Source organism: Sylvia atricapilla, chromosome 6 (genome assembly GCF_009819655.1).
Source record: "Sylvia atricapilla isolate bSylAtr1 chromosome 6, bSylAtr1.pri, whole genome shotgun sequence".
NCBI classification, from domain to species: Eukaryota; Metazoa; Chordata; class Aves; order Passeriformes; family Sylviidae; genus Sylvia; species Sylvia atricapilla.
In genome coordinates, this window is record NC_089145.1 from 6,513,484 (window position 1) to 6,540,861 (window position 27,378).

Below are 27,378 nucleotides of genomic sequence, written 5' to 3' on the forward strand. Positions count from 1 at the left end.
GAAGGGTCCCTCCTTAAGTATCAGGAAGGAGGAAGCCCAAATTTTATGAAACACCTTAAAATCTGGATTTTTTTTCAAAATGTATGGTTTGTAGAATTCCTATCAATTTCGTTCCATAATACTGATAAAAATTTAGTATTGGTGTTTCTCATTTGGCTTCTCAGGGAAGCACTTTTTTATGGAAACTATACTGTGAAACTAAGTTCAGGGGTAAAACCCTCAGCTTTTGCATTTTGAACATACATCAGTTTTCTCAAAGTTTGACCAGTGAAATCTGCAGGCAGATTGGTGCTATTTGAGAGCAGTGCAGATTTTTGAATATTGGTCTAAAAACCAAGTTACCTTGTATAGCAAATCAGTGGGCAGGAAGACAAACTGTGAAATACATCAATTTACCAAGGCTTGAACCCAGGATATTCTGCTTATATAAAATGCACTGTCCAGTCATAAATCCTAACTGAAATACTGCATAAGGTCTACCTGTGTCTGTAAAGCTGCAGTTTGAGTTTATATTTAACTTGCACTGACTTGGCTTGTGCCTTGAAGGTTCTTAAGTGATAAGAGTTTTCAATAAAATAGAAATACTTTTAATCAATTTATGGAAAATCACTTACATATACTTTTGAGATATAAAGCTGCCTATACAAATATTTAATATTCCAAGTAACCACTGAGGTGCAAACATTTCTCTGGGTGACCTGCCAACTTCGCTTCCTGCTGTTTATTTTGAAGCACTGTGTATTTTCCCTGAGCCAATTCTGCCTGAAGTGACTGCTGACATGGCATAAATGCTTATCAGTAGGAGTTTTCTGTTAGAGGAGATAACTATCAGCATACAGAGGAGGAGTTTAATTACAAGCATTTGGGAAAGTAGGGGGAGTTGATGATAGCTGGTGTTTGGGATTTTTTTTGTCTAGTGATCCAAAAGTAAACAGGTACATTCTGGGTGAATGCCTGGTGAAATGCTGTAAAATGGATGGCTTTGATACAGTCTTACATGAGGCCAGCCTGTAATGAGCCTCAGGAAGGTGTATCAAGTCTTGAGGGTGTCCAGCACTTCTCAGAATGGCTTGTAATAATATTTGTGAGACGGATGATCAGGTGTGCTTTGAAAAACGAAAGGTTTTTAATAAATAAGAAAATAACAAGCTATATAAAAACACAACAAAAGCTGGGCATGGTGCAGAGAAACTTCTAGCACCAGCTAAGACACCCCAAAAAGCCCTGAGCACCTCTGTGCTCCTTCTTAAGTATTTACTGTTTTAGGAGGGCTTTTGGCTTGCTGCCCAAGAGAAACAGAACAGAATAGAATAGAACAGAAACCAACAGGTGCCTCTGTGCTGGGCACTGAGCCAAGCATGGTGAGCAAAGAACAGAAGGTTCTGGTGCATCTTCCTTAAATGTCAGGGGTGTAACTGAAATCCTCTTTTCCTTGCTTGGAAACATTTGCTTGGGTGTGGAAATACACTCCAACATCATGGCCTGTGCATGAAAAGCATGGCCTGGAATCCTTTGGTGTGGCAGCTTCCAAAAGGCCTTAGGGATGCTGCTGAGGATTTAAACAGGCTGGAGGAGGATCCAGGCTAAGCCCACAGGTCACCCCTGCACTTGATTTCCAGTTTTATGTGTGCCTCCCTTGACCATGAGGGATAGCGGGGTGGGGAAGGGGTTTAGCTCTGGAGTGAAGAACGCCTTCATCAGGCTAATTTGGATAAAAATTGGAAATCTCCCCTAAAACAGGTGAAACTCCCGGGGGTCTGAGCCTGGACAATCATAGCCTTTTGAGTTTCCTTTGGACTCTACCCTGATGGCAACTTGATAGAGAGGGACAGCCTTGATCCAGTTGTCCAGAAACTGAATTTAGTAATGCAGAAACAACAAACACGAAGGCGTCCACTGTATTGGAGTGAACTGGGACAAGGCAGTAACAAGGGGCCAAAAGCAGAAAGCCAGGGTCAGACAGGGGTAGTTATGAATCCTGAAGGGTCCATTACGGGAGAACAATTAGGAATATTAAGATTCCTGTGACCCGTGGTAACACAAAGAACGAGGAACCTTCTAGCAACAATTTGCATATTTGATTTAGATGCCATGTGAGTAAGCCTCTGGCTTACTGCACTTAGAAAGGAGTTTCCCATGGCATCAAGGAGGGGGTTTTCTTCTTCCCCGGGGAAAGCACCCTCCACAAAGAGGCCTGTCTCCCTGCTGCAGGTATCTGTGAGAACAGCCTGGACGGGCTGGTGTTCGAGTCGCTGATCCCCAAGCCCATCCTGCAGCGGTACGTGTCCCTGCTGATGGAGCACAGGAGGATCATCCTGTCGGGCCCCAGCGGCACGGGCAAGACCTACCTGGCCAACCGCCTGTCCGAGTACATGGTGCTCAGGGAGGGCAGGGAGCTGGCCGAGGGCATCATCGCCACCTTCAACGTGGACCACAAATCCAGCAAGGTGAGCCAACTGTCCTCGCCCCACCACGTGCCCACAGTTCGGTTTCGCATCTTCTTTTCTTCCTGTTAGAGCCGGGATTCGTACGTGGGAGCCGCGGTTTTCATATTTGGGCTCGGCGTTTATTGATTCTTATGAGCCGTAAGCTCTAACTAGCAAGGTAGAAAATTAAGGTAAAATGGAGTACCTCTGACTCTTTCCAAGGTTATTTAAGTGCTAATCACCCAATAACAAGATGACACCTATATTATTTATATTTTTGACCCGATAATGACCACCCAAGATCCGCAACATGGACCTTTTTCACTCAATTAGAAAAAAACCCACCCGAAACCAAGAAGAGGGTGAAGAAGGACCCAGACAACATCCAAGATCCTCCATATTGCCCCATATATATTACTATATACTAAAACCTTAAACTAAGTGTTCCACCCTGTGAGATCACACAATACTATTCAAACTACACACCCACAACCCCAGTGCTATCACTCAATTTCAGAAGCCTGTTTCAAGGCCTCAAGTCAAATGTGGTGCTTGCTTGAGGATCAGTGCCTTTTAGAACAGAAAGCCTGAAATTTTCAGCCTCCAGAGTTCCAACAAGAGTTTCTCAATCCATCTCAATCCGTCATGTTGAACTTCCCTTTGTTTCCAAAGCCTTGTGTTCATCCTGAAGGAAGCAATATTTAAGGGTTTTTAGATTCACATGATTATGGGTCTGGAAGAGCAAGCTTCGAGGTGTGTGTTTAACACCTAAAGGTGTCATGATTTTCAAGTGTTTAGGAGCCTGAGAACTGCCCAGGAAGTTAAACACCTGTGTAAAATTCCCAGAGACTTAAGCAATCCCCATTGCATATGGGCACTTTTCCCAAAACCCTGAAATGCATCTCCAGGCTGTCAGGAGCTTCTGCAGCTGCAGGTATCAGCAGTTGTAATCATGTGCTGAGTTTGGAGGGGCTGTTGTGCAAACACATTCCTGGGCAGGTAGGGCGTGTCGTGGCTTTTTTATGTGCTGCTGGTTTTGCTGAATATACTTCCAGTGATCTAGATTAAAGAAAAGAAAACAAAAAAAAGAAAAAAGCTGTGTATTTGATGGCCTTAGGCATATTTTCCTCTGGAGAAAAGGGATGGTTGAAATTGTGGTTATAAGCCACTGGTATGATTTCAGACATGCTTTAAAGCTGCTGAGAGCATTTCAGCCACCCATCAGTCACACCAAAAGCTCGTCCTTCTTTCCAGCATTACTGAAGGCCTCCAGATTTGGCCTCTGATGGGGACTGGTTTGTTCCAGATTAATTTTGTGAGCTGTATTTTGATGGAAACACAGATGTACGATGGTATAACAAAAATCTAGCTGGAATGCAGAGTTTGATTTGGTATGGGGAGAGTTGATCAAGTTCCTGAAAAGAAACAAAACTGTATTTCAGACCTCTTAGGTCTGAGATTGATGAATAAAGAGCACAAACTAAATTACAAAGTATTTCCCCTCTTGAAGCCCTTATCTCTCACAGGATTTCTGGTACAGTCTCTGAGTCTTCAGCATAACCTACAAAAGAGAAAGAAAACCATATCTTATGTTGTCTCATAAAAAGTGTGTATTTTGATAGATGTCAAACTCTTTTGCTTTAGGTTTTGTTACCAAGCTAATCTACTTAAATCGATTTTTTAAGAAATGTGAAGAAAAAAATTTTTTTCTTCTTTTCTTTATATCTGCTTTGCAGGAACTCCGCCAGTACCTGTCCAACCTGGCAGACCAGTGCAACAGTGAAAATAATGCTGTGGATATGCCTCTTGTCATCATTTTGGATAATTTGCACCACGTTAGCTCCCTAGGAGAGATCTTTAATGGACTCCTAAACTGCAAGTACCACAAATGGTAAAGAAATAGTATCAGAACACTTTGCAAATGTGAATCCTGTACTCAGAGCACTGCTCTCGCAAAACCCAATCACAAAACCAAAGTCTACATTGATTTAGTAATGTGGAGGAAGTTGACCAGGTTGTCCATGTTGTGGACAGTGCTTCAGAGGGATCTTTTTCCTTCATAAAATTACCCATTTTTCTGAAATAAGTAATTAAATAGTAGTTGTCTTTGCTTCATGATGTAGATCATTAGTAGTAAATCCCCATTTGTAGTGAGAGGTCCTGTTTTGGGACTTCTGGTTTGCTTTCAGAATTTGATGTTCTCAGAGTCTCAGTAGAGAATTTGGTCATAAGTAACTACAAAACCTTCTTTGACAAAAGAGTTTTGAATAACCTTTTTTAATGTTCAGGTTTTACTTAAAACTTGTCTTTCACAAGTTTGATTTGCTTGATTTTTTTTTTTTCTCCCAATAGTCCATATATTATTGGCACAATGAACCAAGCCACCTCCTCCACACCTAATCTTCAACTTCACCATAATTTCAGGTACTGTTTTTTCATGTTTCTCATTTATGTTTGTGGGCTGGCAAAGGAGTAATGGCTACTGAGTCATCTGAAATTGTTCTTATCAGCTGAAATAGCAAAGTGAGAGAGAAATGCCATTTGCTCCTGGTTACTGCCCTGACATGTGCAGCTTGGTTATGGTGCTGTCACTAAAGGAACTGGGTTCATAAAACTTTTATTTTGCAGAGGATTGTTAAGATACTTGATCTTCTACCAGATTTGCAGTAAGACAATATTTAGGCAAAGCAGATTAATGAGAAATAAGCTGAAACAATGCACAATAAAAATCGGTTCGTCTAGTGAAATACTCCAAAGTAACTCCTGCTGAAAAACATGTATGACTGGAATGGCCCATTTGGATCCTGATAATCTGGCAAAAAGGAGAGAAATGTAGTCAAGAATAGATACACTCAGTAGCATGGGAGAGAAACAGTGGCTTTTTCTGCTGTTCTGCCATAGATGGGTGCTATGTGCAAACCACACCGAGCCTGTCAAAGGCTTTCTCGGCCGTTTCCTGAGGAGAAAACTCATTGAAACAGAGATCAGTGGCAGGATGAGGAATGCAGAGCTGGTTAAGATTATTGATTGGATTCCCAAGGTCTGGCAACACCTGAACAAATTCTTGGAGGCTCACAGCTCCTCTGATGTTACTATTGGTAAGTACTCTGCCCAGGAGTATGTAAATATATGTATTTTATATATTTCCTTATATATCAGGTGTATCTTTGTACACTTCCTTGTGCTGTATCACAGTGCTTTCTTTAAAACCCTACTCTCAGATGTTATCAATCCTATTTTTGATGCTTATTGTGATTGTGGTTTGAGTGTAATATCCGAATTTCCCTCTCCAGGCCCACGGCTCTTCCTCTCCTGTCCAATAGATGTAGATGGTTCTAGAGTTTGGTTCACTGACTTGTGGAACTACTCCATCATTCCATATCTCCTGGAGGCAGTAAGAGAAGGACTACAGGTGAGCAGGCAAAGGGAAAAATCATAGTCTAGAATGGCGTCTGTTCAAAAGGCAACAAAACTCAGTAGTGGCAACATTTTCTGTAGATACAACTTTGCATGTTGCATATCTGCATGTTTATGAAAATGTAACCAGAATTGCCAATAATTTCAGGCAGAATTAGTCCCTTCAAGCACTTCTGAAATAGAGAGTGGAAGAAGTGATTAGATGCCAAACTGCTGATGTTTTTTGGGAGGGAGTTAGACATACAAATAGCTTTCAATACTGTTCCAGAAGCACACCTTCAAATTATTCTGTGCATCAGAAAAATATGCACAGGATTTTCCTTTGGAAATCAAATCTGTCAGCATAGGAGCAAAGCTGCGTGGAGAGAATGTGCTCATAAATGACAGGAGCAGTATCAGTGACATTTTGATTACTTCTCAGATGATTTTTTTAGTAGCTTCCTTCATAATTCTTTCAGAGGATGAAGTGAAATCATCATTGATTGTCTGTGCTTAGTAATTGGTTCATAATCTGGCAGTTTGGAATAGTTTTTGGCATCTGTGTGATTATAAAGCTTGTTGGAATCAGGAGGAGGGTTCATTCAGCAGAGAATTGCTGTGGACTTGCCATTTAGGTAAGGGAAAAAAGGAGGCTTTTTAAAAACCAGCTCTTTGTTCACAGTAAGCCCAGCAGCAGCTAATTTAAAATATGTTTTAGAGCTAATCTTTTACTGATGGCTTCTTACAAATTTTGAAATACATGAATTCTCCAAGTTTTGGGTAAAAATTTGGCAAACCGCAGCCGCCATTTGAAATTTGTCTGTACTTGGAGACCTCGTTTTCTTTGGGAATTGTGGTAGACTCTGAGACATAAGGAAAACGATAGGTCCTGGAGTACAAAACACACTCAGGAACTTTGCTAGAAATAGAACAGGAGAACCATTTTACATCAAACTTGTTATAAAGGAAGGTAATGGGGGGCCAGGAATCTTTCCAGCCTAAAACAAGAGAAAGGTGACTTTGTTTACTCTTGAAATGGAGAAAACTGATACTCACAGTAATGCATGGGCTCCTTGTACTGGGTTTTGGAGCTCTCATATCACTGATCAGTACGTGCGGAAAGCACTAAAGTATTAGTAATGGAAGTGGAGGAAGAGGGAGAGAGCAATTGATAAAACCTTTCTTTAGCTTCCTTGTTCTGCACAGTATCTTCATCTCTCCTTAGGGTATTTGAGTGGTTTGTGTTCCAGGTGTAAGGACTTTAGTTCCTCACTTTGTGCTTTAGATTCTTTATGCCCTTCAGTCCCTTTTCCCCAAATTGCACTAATTCATCCCTATTTAAATAATTCCTCTCTTGTTTGGCTGATGGATAAGCATATGCACTTCAGTACTTGAAGAGTAGCCGGAGTGGTGCTAATGAACAAGCTAATGCTGGAAATGTGGGTTTCATCTGGAGCTGTTTTCTGTTCCCCACACCCACAAACACCCCTCTTGAGAACTCATCTTCTTTCCTGAAATTGCTGGCCAGAAAGGAGAGGTGGACTCCTAATTTCTCTCTGATCTCTGTGGATCTGCTCTCAGCTATTTTTATATTTCTGTTTCTCATTTAGAGAATTGTTTTGGGTCAAATACAAACAAGCCAAATGGATCCTTACAATAATTGCGCCCATGGGAGCTGGCTTGTTTTGTTCTTCAAAACAGGGATGTGAAAATCAGAAGGCTGCATAAAACCTGAGTTCCTCCTGCTTGGTGTATCAGTACAGAATGCAGCACCAGCAAAAAGAGGACCCAGAGACCCTGTGCCTTTCTGCCACTATCACTCATACTCCAGGGATTTTTTTCTTTCATGCTTTGTGGAGCAGCCTGTTCCATCCTTGTCCCATTACTTGCTCCCTGGAAAACATGCCAGTGGGAGGGATGGACAGACCTGGTTGCCATGGAAGAGGACCATGAGTCATTTAGCCTCTCCTGAGCTTGGATCCACTCAGACTTTCAAGAGAAAAGATGTGAAAAATACAAAATCCTCGCCACTTTCCAAATGACGTGCATCATTGTAAATTTGAGAACAAGATTAAAGTGGGAAATTTGGTTTGCCACATTTTGAAGGCATTCTGCTGGGAAGATAATATAGCAGGGCTGCAGGATGAAGGGTTTGGGCTGTGGAGGAGGCTGTGTTTCAGATTGCTTAGCACCATCTGCTGGCACCTCTGCTCTCTCCTGCTTCACAGCACACCACGGGTTGGTACTCAGAGCAATTTAATGCTTTGTGCAAGCAAAATCTAAACCCACAAAAGCATGCCAAGGAGAAACACTATTGAGGGAAGTGAGATAGTCCTAGATCCATCAGAGACCTGGTGAATTTCTTTGCTAGACAGTTGTTTTTGCCCCTGGGCAGGGGCTCAAAAGGAGGAGACAGTGACAAAATGTCAGAGACAAACTCCAGTTGCCGAAGGATGTTGATACTGATCTTTATAAAGTGGAAATAAATGTTTTAAGGGCACCTGTAGTTGTATTTATGCTTTTGGAAGTCATGAAGGCATTAAAATGAATATGTTGTCTAGCTAAGGCAGATGGAATATAAGAGGGAGAATACATTGGGATCCAGTAGCTCAGTCTATTCTGTACAGAAAAACGTTTTTGAAATAGAGCTTGCCTGCTTAGGAACCTGACCATAGACAAATGCTACTGCTGGTGCTTTTTCTTAGTTGAATATGAAAAATTCTGACTTGAAAACTTCATGCCTTGTCACCCATCACTATTGTCTGATGACAGATCTCATGTTTCCTCCTCCACATTCCATGGATGGCAGTTTGTAAGGCAGCTGCCAGTGCAGTCCAGATGTCAGCACTGATGGTTTCTTTTCTGTGCTGCCATCGTTTAGGTTGACTTAATTAGGTGATGTTGTTTTCAGGCGTTTCTTCCTTCAGCTGGTGCCAAGGGAAGCCTCAGGGAAGGTGGTCAGCTCCTTCCAAATCAGTGCCATGACAAAGGGCTTTGTGTGTCATTAGGGTAGGGAAAATCTCACGTTCAGCCCTACTTTACACAGTGTTTCCTGCAGCCCAAGAAGCGTGGCACGTTCATTTTGGTTAGGCAGGCGCTGGCTGAGGTGGCTGCAATGTCTGGCATGGTTCTGTGCTCTTTCAGCTGTACGGGAGGAGAGCTCCCTGGGAGGACCCTGCCAAGTGGGTGATGGACACCTACCCCTGGGCAGCCAGCCCCCAGCACCACGAGTGGCCCCCTCTGCTCCAGCTGCGGCCCGAGGACGTGGGCTTTGACGGCTACTCCGTGTCCCGGGAAGGCTCCACCTCCAAACAAGTTCCAGTGAGTGATGCTGAAGGAGATCCTCTGGTAAGCTCTCATTTCTGGAGCAGCAGAAGTGTTTCTGTTTGCGTTGTTTCTAGGGATTAGAAAAAGGAACTGGTCTGTGGCTGTAGACTAATCCCTTCGGTCGTCTCCTTTTCCCCTTTGCTGGAAAAGCTGTGTTTTATCAGTAACTGGAATGCTGCTGTGATCTACAGTCAATACCTCTTTTCTGAGCCTCAGCGTTACTGACCCTGCTTGTTTCTCCCTTTCCTTCCTTGCCCACTGGCAAAGCGAGTGCTGCTGTGGCTGTCATGGGGAGTTAATGTTGTTCCTACCTCAGAATACAGATAATCATGAACTCCCTTGTCTTCCTTGCAGATGAACATGCTGATGAGACTGCAGGAGGCAGCCAACTACTCCAGTCCCCAGAGTTATGACAGCGACTCCAACAGCAACAGCCATCACGACGACATCCTGGATTCCTCCCTGGAGTCGACATTGTGATCTCCCTCAGACAGAGGTGCTTTCCACTTGGCAAGAGCCCTGATCACAGACTCATGAAGAGAACATGTTCCTGGGCTGGGATCTCAGTATTAGAGCTGCAAGAACAAGACACTTGGAGCAATCTTGAACCTGGGTGCAGGCAACCCAAGCAACCTTTGTATTGTTTTTCTTTTGACAATGATGAGAACTGCACTACTCCTTTGTTTCCTTCCTTTTAGTTGCTGTAAGCTGTCATGCCTAAGATCCTGAAGATGTTGAAAATCATCATCACTACTAAGTCGAAGGGACTGGGGTGGGAGGCAACTTCACAGCTGTGAAGCAAACAGCTTTGTGCCATGTACTGTCTGGAAAGAGAGGGGAGAGGGAATATTTGCCTATGCTGCTTCTGACCAAACACATTTACATGAGGGCTGGACTTTTACCAATCAGCTTTGTGGATTAAACTCAGCTTCATATAGTTCTGGTGCTATAACAATGTTGCTTGCCTCAGTAATAATACTCAGTGAAGGCAAAGCTGCAAAACAGGGAAGCTTGAATAAATATTTTAAAAGAGAAAAGGAAAAAAAAAGAAACTAAAAAAACGCTGCTCTCCTTGCCAGTCTGAGACCTTGGCTTTCTTTCATTGTGTGTTTATAAAGATTATATATATAAATAGGAATATATAAAAATATATATACAGTCTGAACAAGTCAGGTTATTTTCAAACACTGTGTAACAATCAATCCTGCTAACAAGTGAAAGGTTAGGTAGCCCTTTGCTAGTCAGGGCCCAATTTCTCTTCCCACTCACATCGACACCACCAGCTGGGCTGACTTCTGTGGCGTTTACACCCCACTGATCCACCCTGAGGAGAGGGGGCTTCCCTCCTGCACAGAAGTCAGTGGCAGGGCTGTGCCCCACAGCTCCAAAGGACCCTTGGCAGTGCACAGGCATGGTGAGCTCTGTACACAGAGGTGAGCTACACCCCTGCAGAAGGGATCAGTCAGACTTTCAGTTTTAAATTCTTGCCATGAAATGTTACAGCTGTTTTCTAAACACTTTCGGTTTTGTTCGGAGGTTTCATTCCAATCAGCACAACCGTAAGGGGGTTAATTGAAATTCAGCTCTGTGGCAGTTCCAGTGCTACTCTGGTGACAAAACTTACTTCCATGACTTTTCTTTTTTAATTGCAAAGTTAAAAAAAAAAAAAAAATCTAGCAGTGTTCAGATCTGGGAAAAAAAAAGGTACTGAGTACTGTGTCTTTTGAGTTGAGCTGTGCCATGCTTCTGAGTTGTGGCGGAGCTGTGAACCTGGTTTGGTTTCTCCTCCTCTGTGAACGCACACACCCACACTGTCAGTGTTAAGGCTTGTACTTGTGTTGGGGGACAAGAACACCTCCCAAAGAGTTGCACTTTCCTGGTGACACCACCATCCCCAGCACGTCAGCTGTACCTCAGCCAACACCTCACTCCTCAGGAGGGATTTGTACGAGCCTTTCCAGCTCTCCTTTGGTGCTGACTTTTAAAAGCGATGCCTTATTTTGTACTAATTGTGTTTGATTAAATAAGTGCTGTATATTATGGGATTTTATTTAAAGAAACAGGGCTAAAGTCATCTCTTGAAATATCATAAGTTGCTGTGAATATTGTTTGTATGAGAAACTAGAATTTGTTTAAATGTGACAAAAAATAAGGAGGGAAATGAGATAATGTTTCAGGTTCATATCAATCCGCAGCTAATAAATCACTGAGGAGCTGCTTTATCCATGCAGGAGGGACAAGAGAAGCTTTTTAACTCCAATAAATTACAGGAATATGCTGGTTTTTCAATGTACAGTAAGAAATCTTACTAGAAACACTTTTTGAAGATCTTGTGGGTTTAAAGGGACATAACAGACAAGTTCATGCTTCTGTGGCTCAGCTTGAGAGGATGGTTTTATTATACCTCATGACTTTCTGTAATATAACTGTACTTTGTCTTACTAAGCTGGTCTTGAATCTGCTCCTGTTACAACTTTTAAGTGCTGATGACTTTTTTTTTTTTTTTTTTTAAGAAAAATATTGTAAAAGGAAAAAATTAAATATTTTAATGACCGGGGGGGGGAGAGCTTGGTGTTGTTACCATTTTAACCTTATGGACTCTGATTTCATTAAGTCACTGAACGGAATAACAAAGGTTACTCAGCCAATTTTCCTAATCCAGTTCTTGGTACTGTAAAATGTGGGTTAGATCTGTATGGAATCAAATCCATAGCATGCTGATGATGAGTTTGAGAGAAGTTATTTTTTCCAGTAGTGTTGACAATTCTGCTTCCCAGCACTGACTTTACCTGCTACTACTGTGAATTTTGGTACCTAATCCCCCAACTGAATCCATGCAGACAGAGCATGTGCCTGTAAAAAAAAAAAAAAAAAATCCAGTTGCAAGGCTAGGGCTTTAAATGGACTTGATATCCTAGAAAATGTCTCAGTTGACTTTTAACTGAGTGCTAAAGACATGTTTAAAGTAATGTTTTATTTGTGGGGAACGGGGTATTTTTTTTTTCTCATGTTTTATCCTGTGCTTAAGCTCAGGAAGACATTTCTATTATCTGTTCTTTTTTATTGACACTAGCTTGGCTTAAAGTGAGAGAGGCAATTTTGAATAGGCTAGTCATTCTGAGCATCACAATATTCCATGTCTTTTCTGAAACTTCGGGAAGCAGGGTTACCTGTTGTGCACACGTCTTAGTTTTTAATCAAGACTTTTCATAGATTAAGTCTTTCTTTAGGTGACTTCCTTCTCATTTAAGGCTTTTTCAAAACGCTTCCTTTTTTTTTTTTTTTTTCCCCCTTTTTTTCTCCTCCTTACAAAGTTGGCTTGTTTAAAAAAAATACCAACAAGAAATGCAAAATTCTATGCAACATTCGTGTTGAGTTATAAATTGAAAGAATAAACCATTTTCTTTCCTTCAGAACTGCCAAGAATGATACAGGCCATAAATGAGATGTGGTTTATTTGGGGAAGGGGAGGGAGGGAGGGGGGTTGGTTAGCCTTTTTGTACATTTTGAAAGAAGCAAACTTGATATTTCATTGTTGATGCTTAACTTCGATATTATGTGTATGAAATCTTGTCTAAATGTGGCAATTTTTCTTTCAAGAAAAAAATAATATACAAAAACAAAGCAAAAAAAAAATCTTTGTTGATATTAAATGGAAGGTTGCTGTTTTGATCTAGTCGTTTCCAGTGGAACAGTTTATGAAATATGTTCTATAAGATGTACATTTTTTCATTGTAACATAGAAATGTAAATATTTGATTAAAAGTGCTGCATTTTGATGAATTTTTTCTAGCCATTTTTAAAGAGAAAACTAGGAATTGAGTATTTTGTGTACGTTTATGATGTTTTCCATTTGCTCCTCTCCCTATTTAATTTTCAGTTCTCATTTAGGATTGGAATTTGTGAATGGTCTGTTTGAGATCATGCCTCCCCTTTCTCACTCTCCCCGTTTCTACCCCTTCCCCACCCCGTGTCATGGAGAATAAAGCTGATGATTGTACCAGTCTTAAATTATTCATGATTCAATAAAATTGATGCTTATTTATTCAGATTTGTGGCTTCCCAGAACTTTTTATCCCTTCCTAATCAGCATTTTACAGTTTTTCATTTGAGGAGTATGGGGATCACTCCTTTGATTTTGTTGGCTTTTTGTAAGTACTTGTGAGGAGGTGCCAACAGCCCTCACCCATCCATCCAGTCTGGCCTGGAATGTTTCCAGTGGCATCTCCAACCCCTCTGGACAACCTTCACATTCCACACAGTATCCCAATTTCCTCTTCACCCATTTGATAGAGACATTGTGGATATACAGTAATAAAAAATACTCAGTAAAAACATGTAGGAAACTTTTCTCCTTCATGGCAAGTAAATATTCTGACTAAAAAAAAAAAAAAAGTAAAAGTTCTCTCCTCTGCACTTAAAATCTAAGGGATTTGGTGTTTGGGTTTGTTTTTTTTTCTGGAGACTAACTCTTTTCATATTTCTGGGTTTTTGACAGTTCCTTGTCCACTTATCACCCATTTGAACGATTAAATTTGGTGGGATAGATTCACATGTAGAAAACTTGAAGGAAAATAGGAAAAGAAGAAGTTCTGCTGAAAACTGATGATCTCCAGTCAAGTTAGTTCAATCCAAAATGACACAGCAATGTAAATGGTAGCTCAGAGCTGATCTGTGATGTGGGCATTGTCTGTCCTCCACAGCAGTTTTCCAGAGGCAGAATTGCTTTGGACATGCTCAAGCACATTTTTCTGTGTTCTGTAAACTTCCTTTGACTCACAGAATTGCTTGTCCTAGACTTGGTGCTGGAAAATGCTTTCAGCCATGATCTTGGATAATTTTTGAATCCAAGCTGGACTGCCAAAATGCTTATTATCTCTCAGGAATTCTTCCCTTCCTTCCCTTTTTTGGCTGCCCTGTCCCTTTGCCACATTATTCTTGTCCCTGCTCTATACACTCTATCTTGTTCACTTATCTTGATTTTTTTTTCTTTTACCTCATCTTCTCTTCAACCTTTATTTTCCTACTTTTCCAACATCCTGTTTCATTTTATGTCCTTTCTGGATCGATCTCATCATTTCTCAGCGCCGTAGGATCAATGCTGACTTCCTTTCTGCAATGGAGAAGGGAAATTCTCTGGAGTAATTTTATAAGCTCTGTCTGCAGCCTGTGACATGTATTCACACCCTTCTCATTGCTCTGACCTTTTCCACTGGTACTTTGGAGTAGTCACCTCAAGGAAATTCCTCCTGGTACCCTGCAGGCTCCCATCCTCCATTCCACACTTTCTGTCCATTTCACCACTTCACTGATGCCCAGGATTCTGACATTGATCTCTGTGGTTACCAAGAGTTAATCTGTGGTTTCTAATGTGGACACATTTCATCTGGGCTTTTGGGAGTTAGAGCAGAGCACAGCAGCTGAGGACAACTTTCATCTTTGCCCCTGGCAGTGGTGCTGACTGTAGACAAATCCTGCCCCATCATCATCTTTGTTGGCTTGGCCACAGAAAGATATCAGTGTTCCTCTCTCCTTCCTCAATCATAGAATGGTTTGGGTTGAAAGGGAACTTTAGAGGTCATCTAGTCCAACCTCCTGCAATGAGCTGGGACACAAGTATTGCTCGGTCACAAGTATTTCTGATATGCTCAGAAGCTCAAGAGATGTTACAGGGAGTGGAGACCATGCTCTGGCTAAAGATAGGTAATTCCTCCTCGGGGAGTTTCACCCATGTGGGGCTGGGTAGTTAGGAAGTCTGAAGGACTTTACGTAGAGTGGGATCCACAGGCAGATGGGAAGAGTTTGTGCTTCCACTGAGATCCTGACTGAAATCCCATCGTAGATGGAGGAGCTGGTGATCTTCATGTCAGTGGGCCTGAGTACAGCCAGGACTGTGCTGTGCTGCCCTGTGCCACCAGGACAGGCTGGCCTCCAGACCTGGGATGCACAAGCCCCTTGTCCATAGGATCAGCTCAGCCCACTCTGGCAGAGGCACTCAGCTCCTGCTGGGTTCTGAGGGGTTGAGCCATCCATGTGTCCTTGGCTTTGTGTAACTGTTGGAACCCTGGGCACTGGGAATTTCAGCTTTCTGTGCTGACAGGCACTGACCCCCAGGAAAACACTGCATTTCACCTGAGGCCTTGGAGAAGGCTTCCAAAATTGAGTGATAGCACTGGGATTATGGGTGTGTAGTGTGAATAGAAGTGTGTAATATCACAGGGTGGAAAACTTAGGGTTAAAGTTTTAGAATGTAGTAATATATATATAAAGCAAGATGGAGGTTTTAGGGCTGAAGCCAGTCCTTCTTTTTCACCTTCTTCTTCCTGGGTCTGGGTGGTGTTTTGTAATCGGATAGAAAAGGTTGGTTATTGGGTTAAAAGTAAAAATAATTTAGGTATTTTTTCATAATTAGACAGTTTATCCTTAAAAGGCCTTTTAGAGAGAGAGAGATAAGGCTCCATTCTCAGTTTGTTAGCTAGAAGTGCTGTAGGACTCATGGCTTGTGAGACTGAAATGTAGATAAGAGTTAATAAACATCTGAGTCCAAACAGGAAATACTGTCTGGCGCGTTTAATCCCGACACTGGCAAAAACAAGATAAAACACGACATGTAACCATGCAGCAAGAAGGTCTCATGGGTGCATCCTTCCTGTTTGACAGCAGAAATGGTTAATAGAGTTCTTTTGCTGTGAGCAAACACCCTCCTGTGACACCCTGAATGCCCCCAGCCATGGGTGAGGTGTGGCCAGGATGCTGTGTGTGGATGCTGCTCTGCTGGGGAGGGACAGGGGATTGTCTCTGCTGGTCCCATCTTGCAGTGTTGGCTCTAACAAACAGCATTTGATCGCTCACCAGGTCCCAGTGTCTTTTTATAGGGATTGTGATGAACCAGCACCACCCAGTGCAAAAGAGGAGTTAGGACACGAAGCCCAGGTGGGGATGGAACAAGCTCATGAGCTCAGATCTGTGTGAGCCACTAAACCTCATCCACAGCAGGATTTCTGACAATGATATTGCACAATTTTCAGCTTCACACTTTCTGCCATACCACCAACCTCCAGTCCCAAATCAGTCCTGACTGTTAAACAATCTCTTTCTGCACAGGAGTGCCCAAATCATCCACGAGGATCCTGGAAAGCTCGGTGAGAAATGCTTCCTGCTGCAGATGCTGGATATGCTGGCTCAGAACGACGCTTTGCTGGCTGGATTTAATGCTCACAACCTGAGAAAAGTTCCTTTACTGCATAACTATCAGTGGTGGCCTTGGATATAACAATAATAACACCGTGAAGTTTCAGATCCTGAGAACAAGAACACTGAAGAAAACTAAAAGGATAAAACCCCTGAAACTTCCACTCCTGAAACTTCCATATGCTCAGAGCACGGCTGTGAGGGGCTGTGGGAAGCATCCATGGAGAGCACAAGCAGCTTTTAAGGGCTGGGAGTTACTCAGGACCAATCCAACCCTTACAAAGGGAGAGGGAGGAAGCAGAGCAGGAGACCACTCTGGCTTAGCAGAGAGCTTTTGGATGTGCTTAAACACCAAAAAAAGAGATAAATACTGACCAGGGGAAGGTGGCCAAATACCCATCAAGGGCTACAAGAGCCTTGCTGGGGCATACAAAGTTGCTTTTAGCAAGGCTAAGCTTGGCTAAACCAAGGGAGGGTTATGACAGCCTGCCCTGTGAAGAAAGACTGAAGCAGGTGGGTCTCCTCCTGAAGAAAACTTGTCCAGGACCTCACGGCAGGACTTCAGTACCTAAAGGGCAGCCACAAAGGGGATGGATGCTCTCTTTTCACAAGGAGCCACATGGAGAGGACAAGGAGCAATGGGTATAAGTTGCACCAGAGAGGGGTTTATCTCACTATCACAGTGCTATTTTTTTACAGAAAGAACAATCATTCTATGGAATAATCCCCTCAAGGATATGGTAGAGTCCCCATTGATGGAAGTTTTTCAAAATATGGTTGATCAGGGTAACAGTCTTCACCTAGAGCCCCTTTCCCACAAAAGGCTGGACCAGAGGATCTTTCCAGATGTCTTCCAACCTGTGCTGTTGTATGATTTTATGAAGTATTTTAGCCCTTTGCTGGTTACATAGGAGGGAAAATTAGGTAAAAGCAGCAGACCTGGTGCATGTGCATTTCCAGTTGTTGGGGGTTAGGTTTTGTTCCTTTTTACTCTAAAGAATTTTTTCCCCATAAGTTACCAAGGAGACTAAATGTCGTACTTAAGACTATTTAACAAAACAAAGAGATGGTCAAAGCTCGGAGCGGGGGTGGGGGTTTTGGGGCAGAAAAAAGGACAAAGTTTCAGGTAGCCAGGCTGTCTGGGTTTTGGCGTTCGGAGTGCTCCTGCTGGAAGATTTCACTGCAGTCCAGTCTTGGAAAATCTATCCTCGTCTGCTCCCCCTGGAATTCTGAGCTCCTCTGCTGCCCTGCGAGAGCTGAGCCAGCCCTGCCCCGCCGTGGTAGTTCCATTGTTACCAAAATATCAGAAAATTGTATAGCAGTAGTTATGCTAAGGCTTCTTGGCTAGCATTAGGGCACTAGGCCTTGGGAAGGTAGCCTGGGAATATGCTGGGTCTGTGGAAACAATAATCAAAGGGATTAGCAAAGCATGAAGAACATGCTGTAAGGGAAAACCGTCTTAAAGATAAAGTTTGAAATATTACTAGGAGGGGGTCTAGTGACGGGGGGAAGGTAAATTTTGGTAATTAACCTATAGTTTTAAATAAGACAAGCATGTAGAATTTATTACTTTAGAAGCCTGTTACCTAGTAGCTGAACGTCATTGCTTTATCAAAGATTTTTCTGTTTGTAATCTTTGTAAAAAGGTATAAAAACCTGAGTCTTGATGAGGGTCTTTGGGAATCCTGATTTGGGACGTTGGTCCCCAGGTCCCCGGGCCCCGAATAAAGCACGACATAAACTGACTCCTTGTTAGTTTGTGTTTTAACTTCGTTCCGGGCAACACCATCAGCATTGTTCCTCTTGCTACAGCCTGACCCTGCATCCCTCTGCCCTGCCAGACCCTGCCTCCGCTCTGCCAGGACATTTCTGACACTCTGCAATTGCCAGCCCAAGACTCTTTTTCCCACTATTCCCAGCTTGGTGCTCTGAGAATCCTACAAAGGCACCGAGACCAAACTGCCCTGCGTGTTTGTGACGCAAAGCCCTCGAAGTTCTTGGTACTGTTTTTGTTATCAATGCTGTAGTTGTGTTTGTTTGTTTGTTTTGTTATATATTAGTAAAGAACTGCTCTTTTTATCTACAAAATCTTTTGTCTAAAAGCTTTTTAACTGAAAAAAAAATTATAATTGGGAAAAAGAGTGGTGGTGGTTTACATTCTCCATTCCAGGGGAAGCTCCATCTTTCCCTGGCAGATACCTGTCTTCCCAAACCAAGACACCAGTAAAGACACTTGTGAGGAGGCCCCACTCTTCACTCCCCACTCTGCCTCACCTGGAGGTTCCCAGGTGTTAAATCCCTGTCACGTGGGTCAGGAAAGTGGTGCTGATGTGAGGTTAAACAATACCTCTGGCCTGCGGGGTGATTAAAAACAGCTCTTTGATATCCTAAAACAGAGGTTGTTGTTGGAGTGCATTACACACGGGATTACCAGAGTTTCCAAAACTCGGGATACTGCTAGTCATTATGGAAACCATTCCATCTCCATGAAGGAAGGAAAGGCTTCTTATCACCTTCCCTCCTTTCCCAAAGCCTACAGAGAGCTACACTAAAAATAAAGACAGAGAGAGAGTGCTGAGCTGGTTTCAGGGAGTAGAGGGAGGTCACCTTTGACACTCCAATTATGGAGCAATTTGCTCTCAGAAGTACACTCAAGCTGAGCTCCCAGAGCCTGGCACACCAGGACAAATCCAGCTGCCACTAGATGCTCCTAATGTGACTAGAATCTCTCCACATTTGAGGTAAGAGAAAATGTTCATGCCTTTGACATTAGACCTCCCAGAAGGGTGGCTACTTCTGCAGTACTTCTTTTGGCACAGCTGGTGCCACCTGAGCCACCCCATGGTAGCTGTGAACTCCGAATTCTTCATCCAGACTGTACAAGGGAAGTGTTGGAGAAGGAGGTCCCCTTCCTGCAGCCAGAGGTACAGTTTGGCAACTGTTGGTAAATAAAAATGAGCCCTTTAATTTCATATTTAGTTTTCCCTGAATCTCAAATGTTTGTGCTTAGTAGTCATACAATGGTGTTTGGGGTTTTTTAATGTTAAAAAAAAGAGACTCTGAATGAGGAAAAGAAAAAAGTCTAAGAGTAATAAACGTCACATTTTGGGTAAGGACTTTTCCCTGTTAAAAGGCAATTCCATTATATTTTTCCTTTAGTAGGGCTATTTCTCTAGCAGTATAAGATGTCACAGCCCTCGTGCTAAAAGAAGCAGTCTTAAATGGTTATTTTTGATAGCATTTCTAGTGCAGAGAAAATGCAAAGAGCAGAGGGCATAAGAAGATCAGCAGTTTCTGTTGAACAGTGAATCAGGAGGGGTTTTGTATAAGCAATACCTGTTCTTATTTTGGATACGTGCCTTTCTAGAGTGTTGTAGGATGTGTGATGGCACCTGTGTTTCCTGGAGTAGCCACTGGATTTTAAACTCTGTTTTGAATTAGTTCTGTCTTTTTAAGTTACTTAACTATAGCCTTATGCTTACTGGATGTGCTGGTTTTGGCTGGGGTAGAGTAAGTTTTCCTTCAGTTGCTGGTAGGGGGCTGTATTTTGGATTTGTGCTGAATGCACAATAATATAGACACTAATAGTAATGTTGATAATTATTGATGATAAAAACAGAGTTTTTGTTATTGCTGAGTGAGGCTTGCACAGAGCCAAGGCCTTCTCTGCTTTTTGTTCTGCCTCACTGGCGAGGGAGTTGGGGATGCCTGGGAGGGTGGTGATGCTTCAAGTTCCAGCTCTCATGTTTTTCACACTCTGTGCTGCCCAGAGGTGCAGTTCTGAGCCTCATATTCAGTGCCGCTGAGCTCTCTTCACAGAGCAGGGAACAAAACAAATCCTTTTCCTGCTGGAGACCAAGGACAACTTTCAGGCCCAAAAGCACAAACAAGGGTGGGCTGGAGAGAGGAACAAGAAGGATGGGACCTCACAACCTGAAGCTGGAATTGGACAATTAAACCCCAATATGCAAATGGACCAAAACTTATAAAGTCATAAGACCTTGTTGTCCTTTTTTGTGACCATTTTGGGTCCACCTTGGGTGTAGCCCTGCTCAGGCTCTTGTCCTGCCCAAGGTGTATCCTGGAGGCCTTTCAATAAATCCCTACTTTATTCTCTGGCTCTGTCCAGTCTCTGTTCTAGGTCAGCCTGCCCAAGGCATCAGTGGGAGGAGACACAGCCAGGACAGGTGATCCCAACTGACCAAAGGGATATTCCAGACCATGGGACATCAGGCTTAGGATATAAAGTGGGGGTAAGGAGGAAGAAGGGGGGAGTAACCATTCCTGCTCTCCTGGGAAGGCTGAGGACCTGCCTGCCCATTGGAAGCAGTGAGTGAATTCCTTGTTTAGCTTTTTTTTTGGTGCATGGCTTTTACAAAACAACAGACCCAAACCCAGTGAGCCCTTTTGCTGTACTCTGTGGGATAAATACTGTCTGTGTCTTTTCCATCTCTTTTTCCATTCCACCTATGTCAGGTGTATGTTCTCAATTGCTAATGGCTTCAAGGTGTCAGAGGGGTATTAGATGAGAAATGTGACAATGCGTCCTAGCTTAGATGTGTCCAATTACCTAATTGGAAAGGAGTTAAAGACCTGGAACAGCCTTTCTAGCAGGAGGTAGTCATGCCCCTTGCTTGGCAGGCTTCAGGAGGCTTTTGGACAATGCCCTTTAGTAACAACTTTAATTTTTGGCCAGCTCTGAAGTTTGACTAAATGATTTTTGTAGGTCCCTTCCAAACAGAATCTTTCTCTTCTTTCCTTCACACCTTCCTTCGTGGCTGTGGCAGTGGAGCACAGAGGGAGAATTGGATCTGGGGGACATCTGCTGCATTTGTTGCTTTTATTTTGGTGTGTTGTGAATGGTGGGCACTAGAGATCATGGGGCAGAAAATAAACACAGTTTTGTAATGAAATTTGTTTCAGGAAACCCCTGCTACCTGTATGCAAGGCAAAACCCACTGATGTTTCTGTGATGTATAGCAGAAATGTAAAAGCAAAAAGCAGGTGGCTGGTAATGGGTTTGCCTGGTGCTGTAGGAATGATCCTCAGCTGGAACTTGAGGCTGAGGAGTTAGTTTTATCTCCTTCATTCTGTTTCCCTACCCTGTCAGAATGGTCTAATTACCTGCTGCCAGTCTATAAACAGTAGTATCTTAGTGAGTTGCTCCCTAGTTAAAAGGCAGGTAGATATTCTGGTAAAATCACTTAATTAGATAAGTTCTTACTGAATCACTAATAAGGTAGTTTCCTCTCCCAGACACAAACTACAACCACCTGTTGTCTAGAACCAAGTATTACTGAATGATCAAATTTGGAAATCTACTTTTTTTTTTTTTTATTATTTGACAGTCATCCACTTTAATATATATACATATTTAAAGTCTGTACACAGTAAAATACAAAATAAAAGGGTTTCTTTATAAGTTACACAATTAAACAGCTGCGTTCACCTGTAGTTTAGCTGTCATTTAATTAAACAAAAAAAAAAAAAAAAAAGGAGAGAAGCATTGTTGAACCATTGTTATATTCATTGACAATAACCTTGGTATAAAACACCCATACAGAGTAAGTGTACAAAATAGTGTACAGTTCATATAAGCTGTGCAAAGACAGCAAAGTTCAGTTAAAAATCAAAGAGGTGTATCCACTTTCCTCTGTCCACACCATGGACAGGAGAAGCAAGGTGGAAAATAAGCACAAACTTGTGGGTAAGGAGGTGGATTCGACAGTGCTTTGAACACAATATTGATTAATAAATTAAGACAAAAATTGTGAACATGTAAGATCTCCATTACACAGGGCATGCTTGCATAATACCTTCAAAGCCATTCCAGGGATTTCAATGGATCTGTTGCACAAGCGTGGTGCCATTTGGGGTGAGGAGGGAGGCAGAGCTCAGGCTGGGTCCCTCCTCAAGGTTATTTATTTTGGAGGAAAGGGTTACTAGGTCAGGCAAGTCTTCAGTAGCAGCTGAAGTAAGACCATAGCTGGAAATTCACTTGAAAGGTAATAGAAATAGCCACGCCATCTATATGAGTTTTTTGACCTTTTTTTTTTTTTTTTTAATCTGGGGGAAGAAGTTTCCTTTCCTACAGGGAAATTTCCCTTTTCTCCCTGCTGTAGAGCCAGGAACTGACTGTTGTCTGGGTTTTTTGGGAGAAGGTAGCTAACTGAGCAAATATTCATTGCTAAGCAGAGAGAGTTATGAAAAGTTGGGCAGATATTATGAACATGAAAACCTCCACACGGGGCAACAAATGAGGAATACCAGTGCGAAGGACATCTTGCAGCTATTGTGATAAAGAAGCTGCACTGAAGAAGCATGTGGACATTGGGGTGGGACAGCACCTCTTCAATTTATAGCACTCTGGTTTATTTACATCTTTGCAGTGTCCTCATGTGATGGCAGGGGCAGGCAAGTGATCTAAGAGACTGTTATCTCCTCCTCTTCTTCTTCCCCTTCATCATCCTCTTCCTCTGAATCTGAGAAGTCTGAAGGTTTGCTGGGGCTGCTAGAATGGGATGGAGAAGGAGACATCTGGGAGTCCAGTCTGTCCCTCAGGTGTAGATGTTCTGGGGACTGGTGGTAGGTCAGGGGATGCTGAGGGCTGGGCGGGCACACGGGGGGAACTTCCTCCTCCTCCTCCTCCCCTCCTGAGCATTTCTTGCCCACGTCACTGAGGTCTGGGTGAGGGTTGAACTTGGTGGGTAGGGTCTGTTCTCTGCAGCCACCAGAAGAGAGGAGCTCTCTTTCTTTGGAGTTCCTCCATTTCATCCTCCTGTTCTGGAACCAGATCTTCACCTGGGGGACAAAGCGACCGAGGAGTGAGATGGTTCAGGAAAAACAAGGATCAGAAAAGGTATTTTGGCTGCACTCTCAGAACCCTGCACATGCCCATACTAAAGCTAACAGGAGCCAGAGAATCTGATCTCTGGAGGACCCTACAAGAGAGCTCAGGGACAATCAGGCTGTGGTCCTACTCACCCAGCTGGGAATCGTGACATTTTGGGTTCTGCTGATCGCCTGTAACTTGCTTTGGGCGTTCTCTCTGCCCCCATCCCTTCCTCCCCGGCTTCTCTCAAGCTGCCCCCGGGCAGTGTGGGGGAATCTTGGCTCGTCACACACTCTCTGCCCTCCCCACACCCAGTGCCCCCCTCACCTGCGAGTCCTTGAGGCCCAGCTTGGCCGCCAGCTTCTTCCTGTCGGGTTTGCTGATGTACTTCTGCTTCTGGAACATCTTCTCCAGTGCCTTGCGCTGCACGTCGGAGAAGACGGCTCGGCGCAGCATCCCCCGGCGGGGCTTGCCCCGGGCTGCCAGCGGCCAGGAGAAGGTGCCAGGGATGGGGACCACGGCGGAGGCAGCTGTGGGAGGGACACAGGGCACTGAGCACTGAGCGGGACCGGCCCCCACCAGCCCTCCCTGCCCTTCGGGCGGGCTCCCATCAACCTGGGGCCGTGAAAAGGAGCTTTAGGCTTTAACCAGCCGTCCCCCACTCTTTCAGACAGCGGTGGTCGGGATTAGATCTATCAGCTCAGATGTGGAAAATGGGTCAGTGGTGGCCGGTTTTGTTGGGAGATTCAAAGGTCCCCGGCCTGAAAAGGCAAAGCGAGGCGTACCAGCTAAGATAGAGGTATAATAAAAAACCTCTCCCTCCCACTCAGAAGCATTTGATTTTTTTTTTTTTTAGATGCTTTTATCATTTCAGATGCTTTATTATGCTGGCGATGAAAATGAGGACTTTTCTGATTCCGAACAAAACCGCTCCTCTTCTCTTCAGATGTAGTTTTGATCAATCAGTATTCATCTTTTTATAATAATCTCTTCTCTCTCTCCCCCCCACCCCCGCTCCAAACTTGGAGAATTCAATTCGAAGACATGAAAAGTAGCAGCTAATTAGCACACTGCCTGGTTCCCAATGGCATTAGTATGATAAAAAAGGGCAGAGTTTCGCCTTAAAAAAAAAAAGGAGGGGGGAACCTCCCCAAGAGAGACAGAGATGCTAATGAAGCGTGAATGGTAATTGTGTAGTAATGAACTAACAGAAAAAGACTGAGGACAAGCAGCTAACGCCATATATTATTGGAACAAAAGAGATTTACACTTTCAAACTAAACACAACGGCATGCCAGGCTCCTCGGGAGAATACTGATGGCACAATCGTCTCTTTCCCCAAATCATATTCATTAAATGGACATGAAAAGCTATTTATAAAGCTCAAGTTGTTTTTGTTAGGCTATTCACATGCTGGAGAAAGGAAGCAAATTCCATTATCCAGAGGATGAATAGAAGAGCTTGGGTTATTTTTTTTTTCTCTCTCCCTTTCCCTGTTTTCTCTTTAAATTCATAGCTTGTTTGTGTAATCAGATTTCGGGTTTGTTTTGGTTTTGGTTTGGTTTTTTTTAATTGTCCTCTCAGCATCATATTATTTCGGTGCTGCAACAGTCACAGCTCCTGCTTTCTCGCCTTCCCCGTGTCGTTCGACGGTGTAACCGGGAAGGTGGAGGAGGGAAGGATTAGTGGGCGGCCGAGGTGATGGAGCAGGGGTAAGGGCGCGGCAGAGGTGGAGCAGGGCAGTCACGCCGCTCCAGCAGCGCGCTGGATCCGCCCGTACTGCGGAAAGGCTTGGGGGACACCCACAGGCTCCCTCCCTCTCTGCATCCCTCACTCTGTCCATTCCTCCCTTCCTCTCTGCATCCCTCCCTCTCTCCATTCCTCCCTCTCTTCATGCCTCCCTGCCTCTCTCATCTCCGCCTCTGTCCATCCCTCCCTCTCTCCATCCATCCCTCTGTCCATCCCTCCATCCTTCTGTCCGTCCACCCCTCTGTCCGTCCACCCCTCTGTCCGTCCACCCCTCTGTCCGTCCCTCCCTCTGTCCGTCCCTCCCTCTGTCCGTCCCTCCCTCTGTCCGTCCATCCCTCTGTCCCTCCATCCCTCTGTCCATCCCTCCATCCCTCTGTCCATCCCTCCATCCCTCTGTCCATCCCTCTATCCCTCTGTCCATCCCTCTGTCCCTCCATCCCGCTGTCCGTCCCTCCCTGGCCGGCGGCGGGCGGCGGGAGCTGACCGCCCCTCGTGGTGCTGAAACATCCTCTCCCGCCGGGCCGGAGGGAAGCAGAGAGGAGGGTCCGGGCGAGGGAGAGAGCGGGGACCCGCCTCGCCTCGGGACCGTGACAATCCCGGCTAATTTGCGGATCAGCGGGGGGAGCGGGCAGGGAATGTCAGGCAGTCACTGCCTGTGCTAAATCGGGCAGCAAATTGGCGCGACTGATGCTTGAATGTTGTACTCCCTCCAACCTCTGAACTGCGGCATAACCCCGCCGGGGGAAAGGCAGGGACGGGCAGAAATCCCCGCGCTGTGCCACCAGAGGGGCCCGCCCGCACACAGGGACGCTTTTAAAAGTCAGGCTGGGACTTTTAAACACCTACCTGGGAAATAGGAAGATCTGAGAAAGGGCTGGAAGGATCCTTCAAAGTACGGAAAGGAGAAAGTCTTAGGCGGGACGCTCTGAAGCAACGCAGGAGAGGTTTCTAGTAAATAAATAAAATCAAATTAATCGGAGGGTAGCCGCCAGTTGGACCTCACCGACGGCAAGGCTGGGTTCTGTCGCTCGGTCCGGAGACCGACGCTGTGGTACTTTTAGAAAAAAATAAGAGAGCCAGACTGAACTCGGAACGGCCGAGGAGAAGCGGCACTTCTTCTGCTGGTTGTGTTTGGGTTTGTTTGTTTTTTTTGTTTTGGTGTTTTTTTTTTTTTTTTTTTTTTTTTTTGTTTTTTTTTTTTTTTTTTTTTTTTTTTTTTTTTTTTTTTTCCCCATGAGGACAGGGGCAGCCAGAAAACACGGCCGGGGACCCCCGGTCTCTGGGACCCGTCCCTCCGCCTGCCGCTCCCGGGGCCGGCAGCGCTGCCCCGAGCCCCTGAAACCCGAGCGATGCCGGAGGCTCAGCGGCTGGGCGCCGGGTCCTCCCTTTTCCCTTTCCCCTTTCCCGGAGCGGCTCCCGGCGCTGCCCCTGGCCCGTCGCCCCCTACCGCGGGCGGGGTGTCCCCAGCGCCCGGGGACCGGCGTGTCTGTCCCCCGCTTACCCGCTCGGGGCGTGGAGGACAGGATGGCGTTGACTCCAAACTTCAGGAAAGTGGAGTCGCTGCTGCTGGAAGTCTGCGGAGAACAGATCCTCCTGGAGCCGACGGTGGTGGAGCTGGGGAGCTCCGGCGTCCCCGAGTCCGTCCTGGCCGCCGAGGTCGGGGGGGACATGCTGGGTTGGGGGGCAGTCCTGGGCAGGTAGCCGGTGGGCCTGCTGATCCGGATCAAATCTTCCACCAGGAAGCCGGAATGGCTGGAAAAAGCCGACTGCAGCGACTGAGGCAAGGTGAGGGTGGGGGTGGGCCGGAGGAGGCTGGGGTAGACGGCTGGAGGGGCGATGAGGCTGGGGAACATCATCGCAGGGGCCGTCCGCGGAGCCGGGCTGGGGCCGCTCGCCTGCTTGTTTGTTTGTTCGCTTTTGTTTTCTGCTTTGCAAACTTGGGTTGGTAAAGATCCAGCCAGAGAGCCTGGCGGAGTTCTCTCTGCCCCTTCCTCCTGGACCGTGGGTTTTATAGTGGTCAGCCCCGCTGAGGCTCTTTCAAAAGTGACAGCCCCAACAATGGGGTTCAACAAAGTTCTCCACTTGAGCTTCATTCAGGGCGAGCTCCCGGCTTCTCCATTGGTCCGGGGCCGCAATTTATGATTGGATTAGACTTCATAAGCAACCAGGGCACAATGGCCCCGCCACAAAGAAAGTGTAGTCATCAATTTTGCATATTGACCGCCTCTTTGGAATACAGCGCTCCAAAGGCTCCCAGCAGGGTTTTGTTCAGAGGCAACACACACAGGCTAATTAAATGCCTATTTAAAAGTTTCAAATGACATCTTGCCTCGTAGAAAGGGAATTATTTAAAGAAAGCACTAAATTTATTTGCCGCTCCCCTGCTGTGTTTAGGAAATAAATCAATAAATATTCATATAAACTTATCTGCGGACTCTCAGGAAAGCACGGGTTTTG

At 44.5% G+C, this 27,378-nt stretch overlaps 2 protein-coding genes across 3 annotated transcripts in view; one reads left to right on the forward strand and one right to left on the reverse strand.

The window, feature by feature from the left end:
• Positions 1–13,200, forward strand: part of NAV2 (neuron navigator 2) — a 211,122-nt gene extending 197,922 nt beyond the window's left edge. For both annotated transcript variants that reach the window (XM_066320538.1, XM_066320539.1), the window contains 7 exons: positions 2,212–2,447; positions 4,163–4,317; positions 4,779–4,850; positions 5,328–5,524; positions 5,720–5,838; positions 8,967–9,170; positions 9,504–13,200. In XM_066320538.1, the coding sequence (XP_066176635.1) occupies positions 2,212–2,447; positions 4,163–4,317; positions 4,779–4,850; positions 5,328–5,524; positions 5,720–5,838; positions 8,967–9,170; positions 9,504–9,629 (1,109 nt within the window). In that variant the 3' untranslated portion in view covers positions 9,630–13,200. The remainder of the gene's footprint in view (positions 1–2,211; positions 2,448–4,162; positions 4,318–4,778; positions 4,851–5,327; positions 5,525–5,719; positions 5,839–8,966; positions 9,171–9,503) is intronic.
• A 9,563-nt stretch (positions 13,201–22,763) lies between these two features.
• DBX1 (developing brain homeobox 1) lies at positions 22,764–26,777 on the reverse strand. The gene is made up of 4 exons (XM_066322235.1): positions 26,423–26,777; positions 25,768–25,869; positions 23,500–23,702; positions 22,764–23,141 (listed from the first exon to the last, which is right to left on the reverse strand). The coding sequence occupies exons 1-4, from the start codon at positions 26,775–26,777 to the stop codon at positions 22,764–22,766; spliced, it is 1,038 nt and encodes a 345-aa protein (XP_066178332.1).
• Between the last annotated feature and the right edge of the window lie 601 nt (positions 26,778–27,378).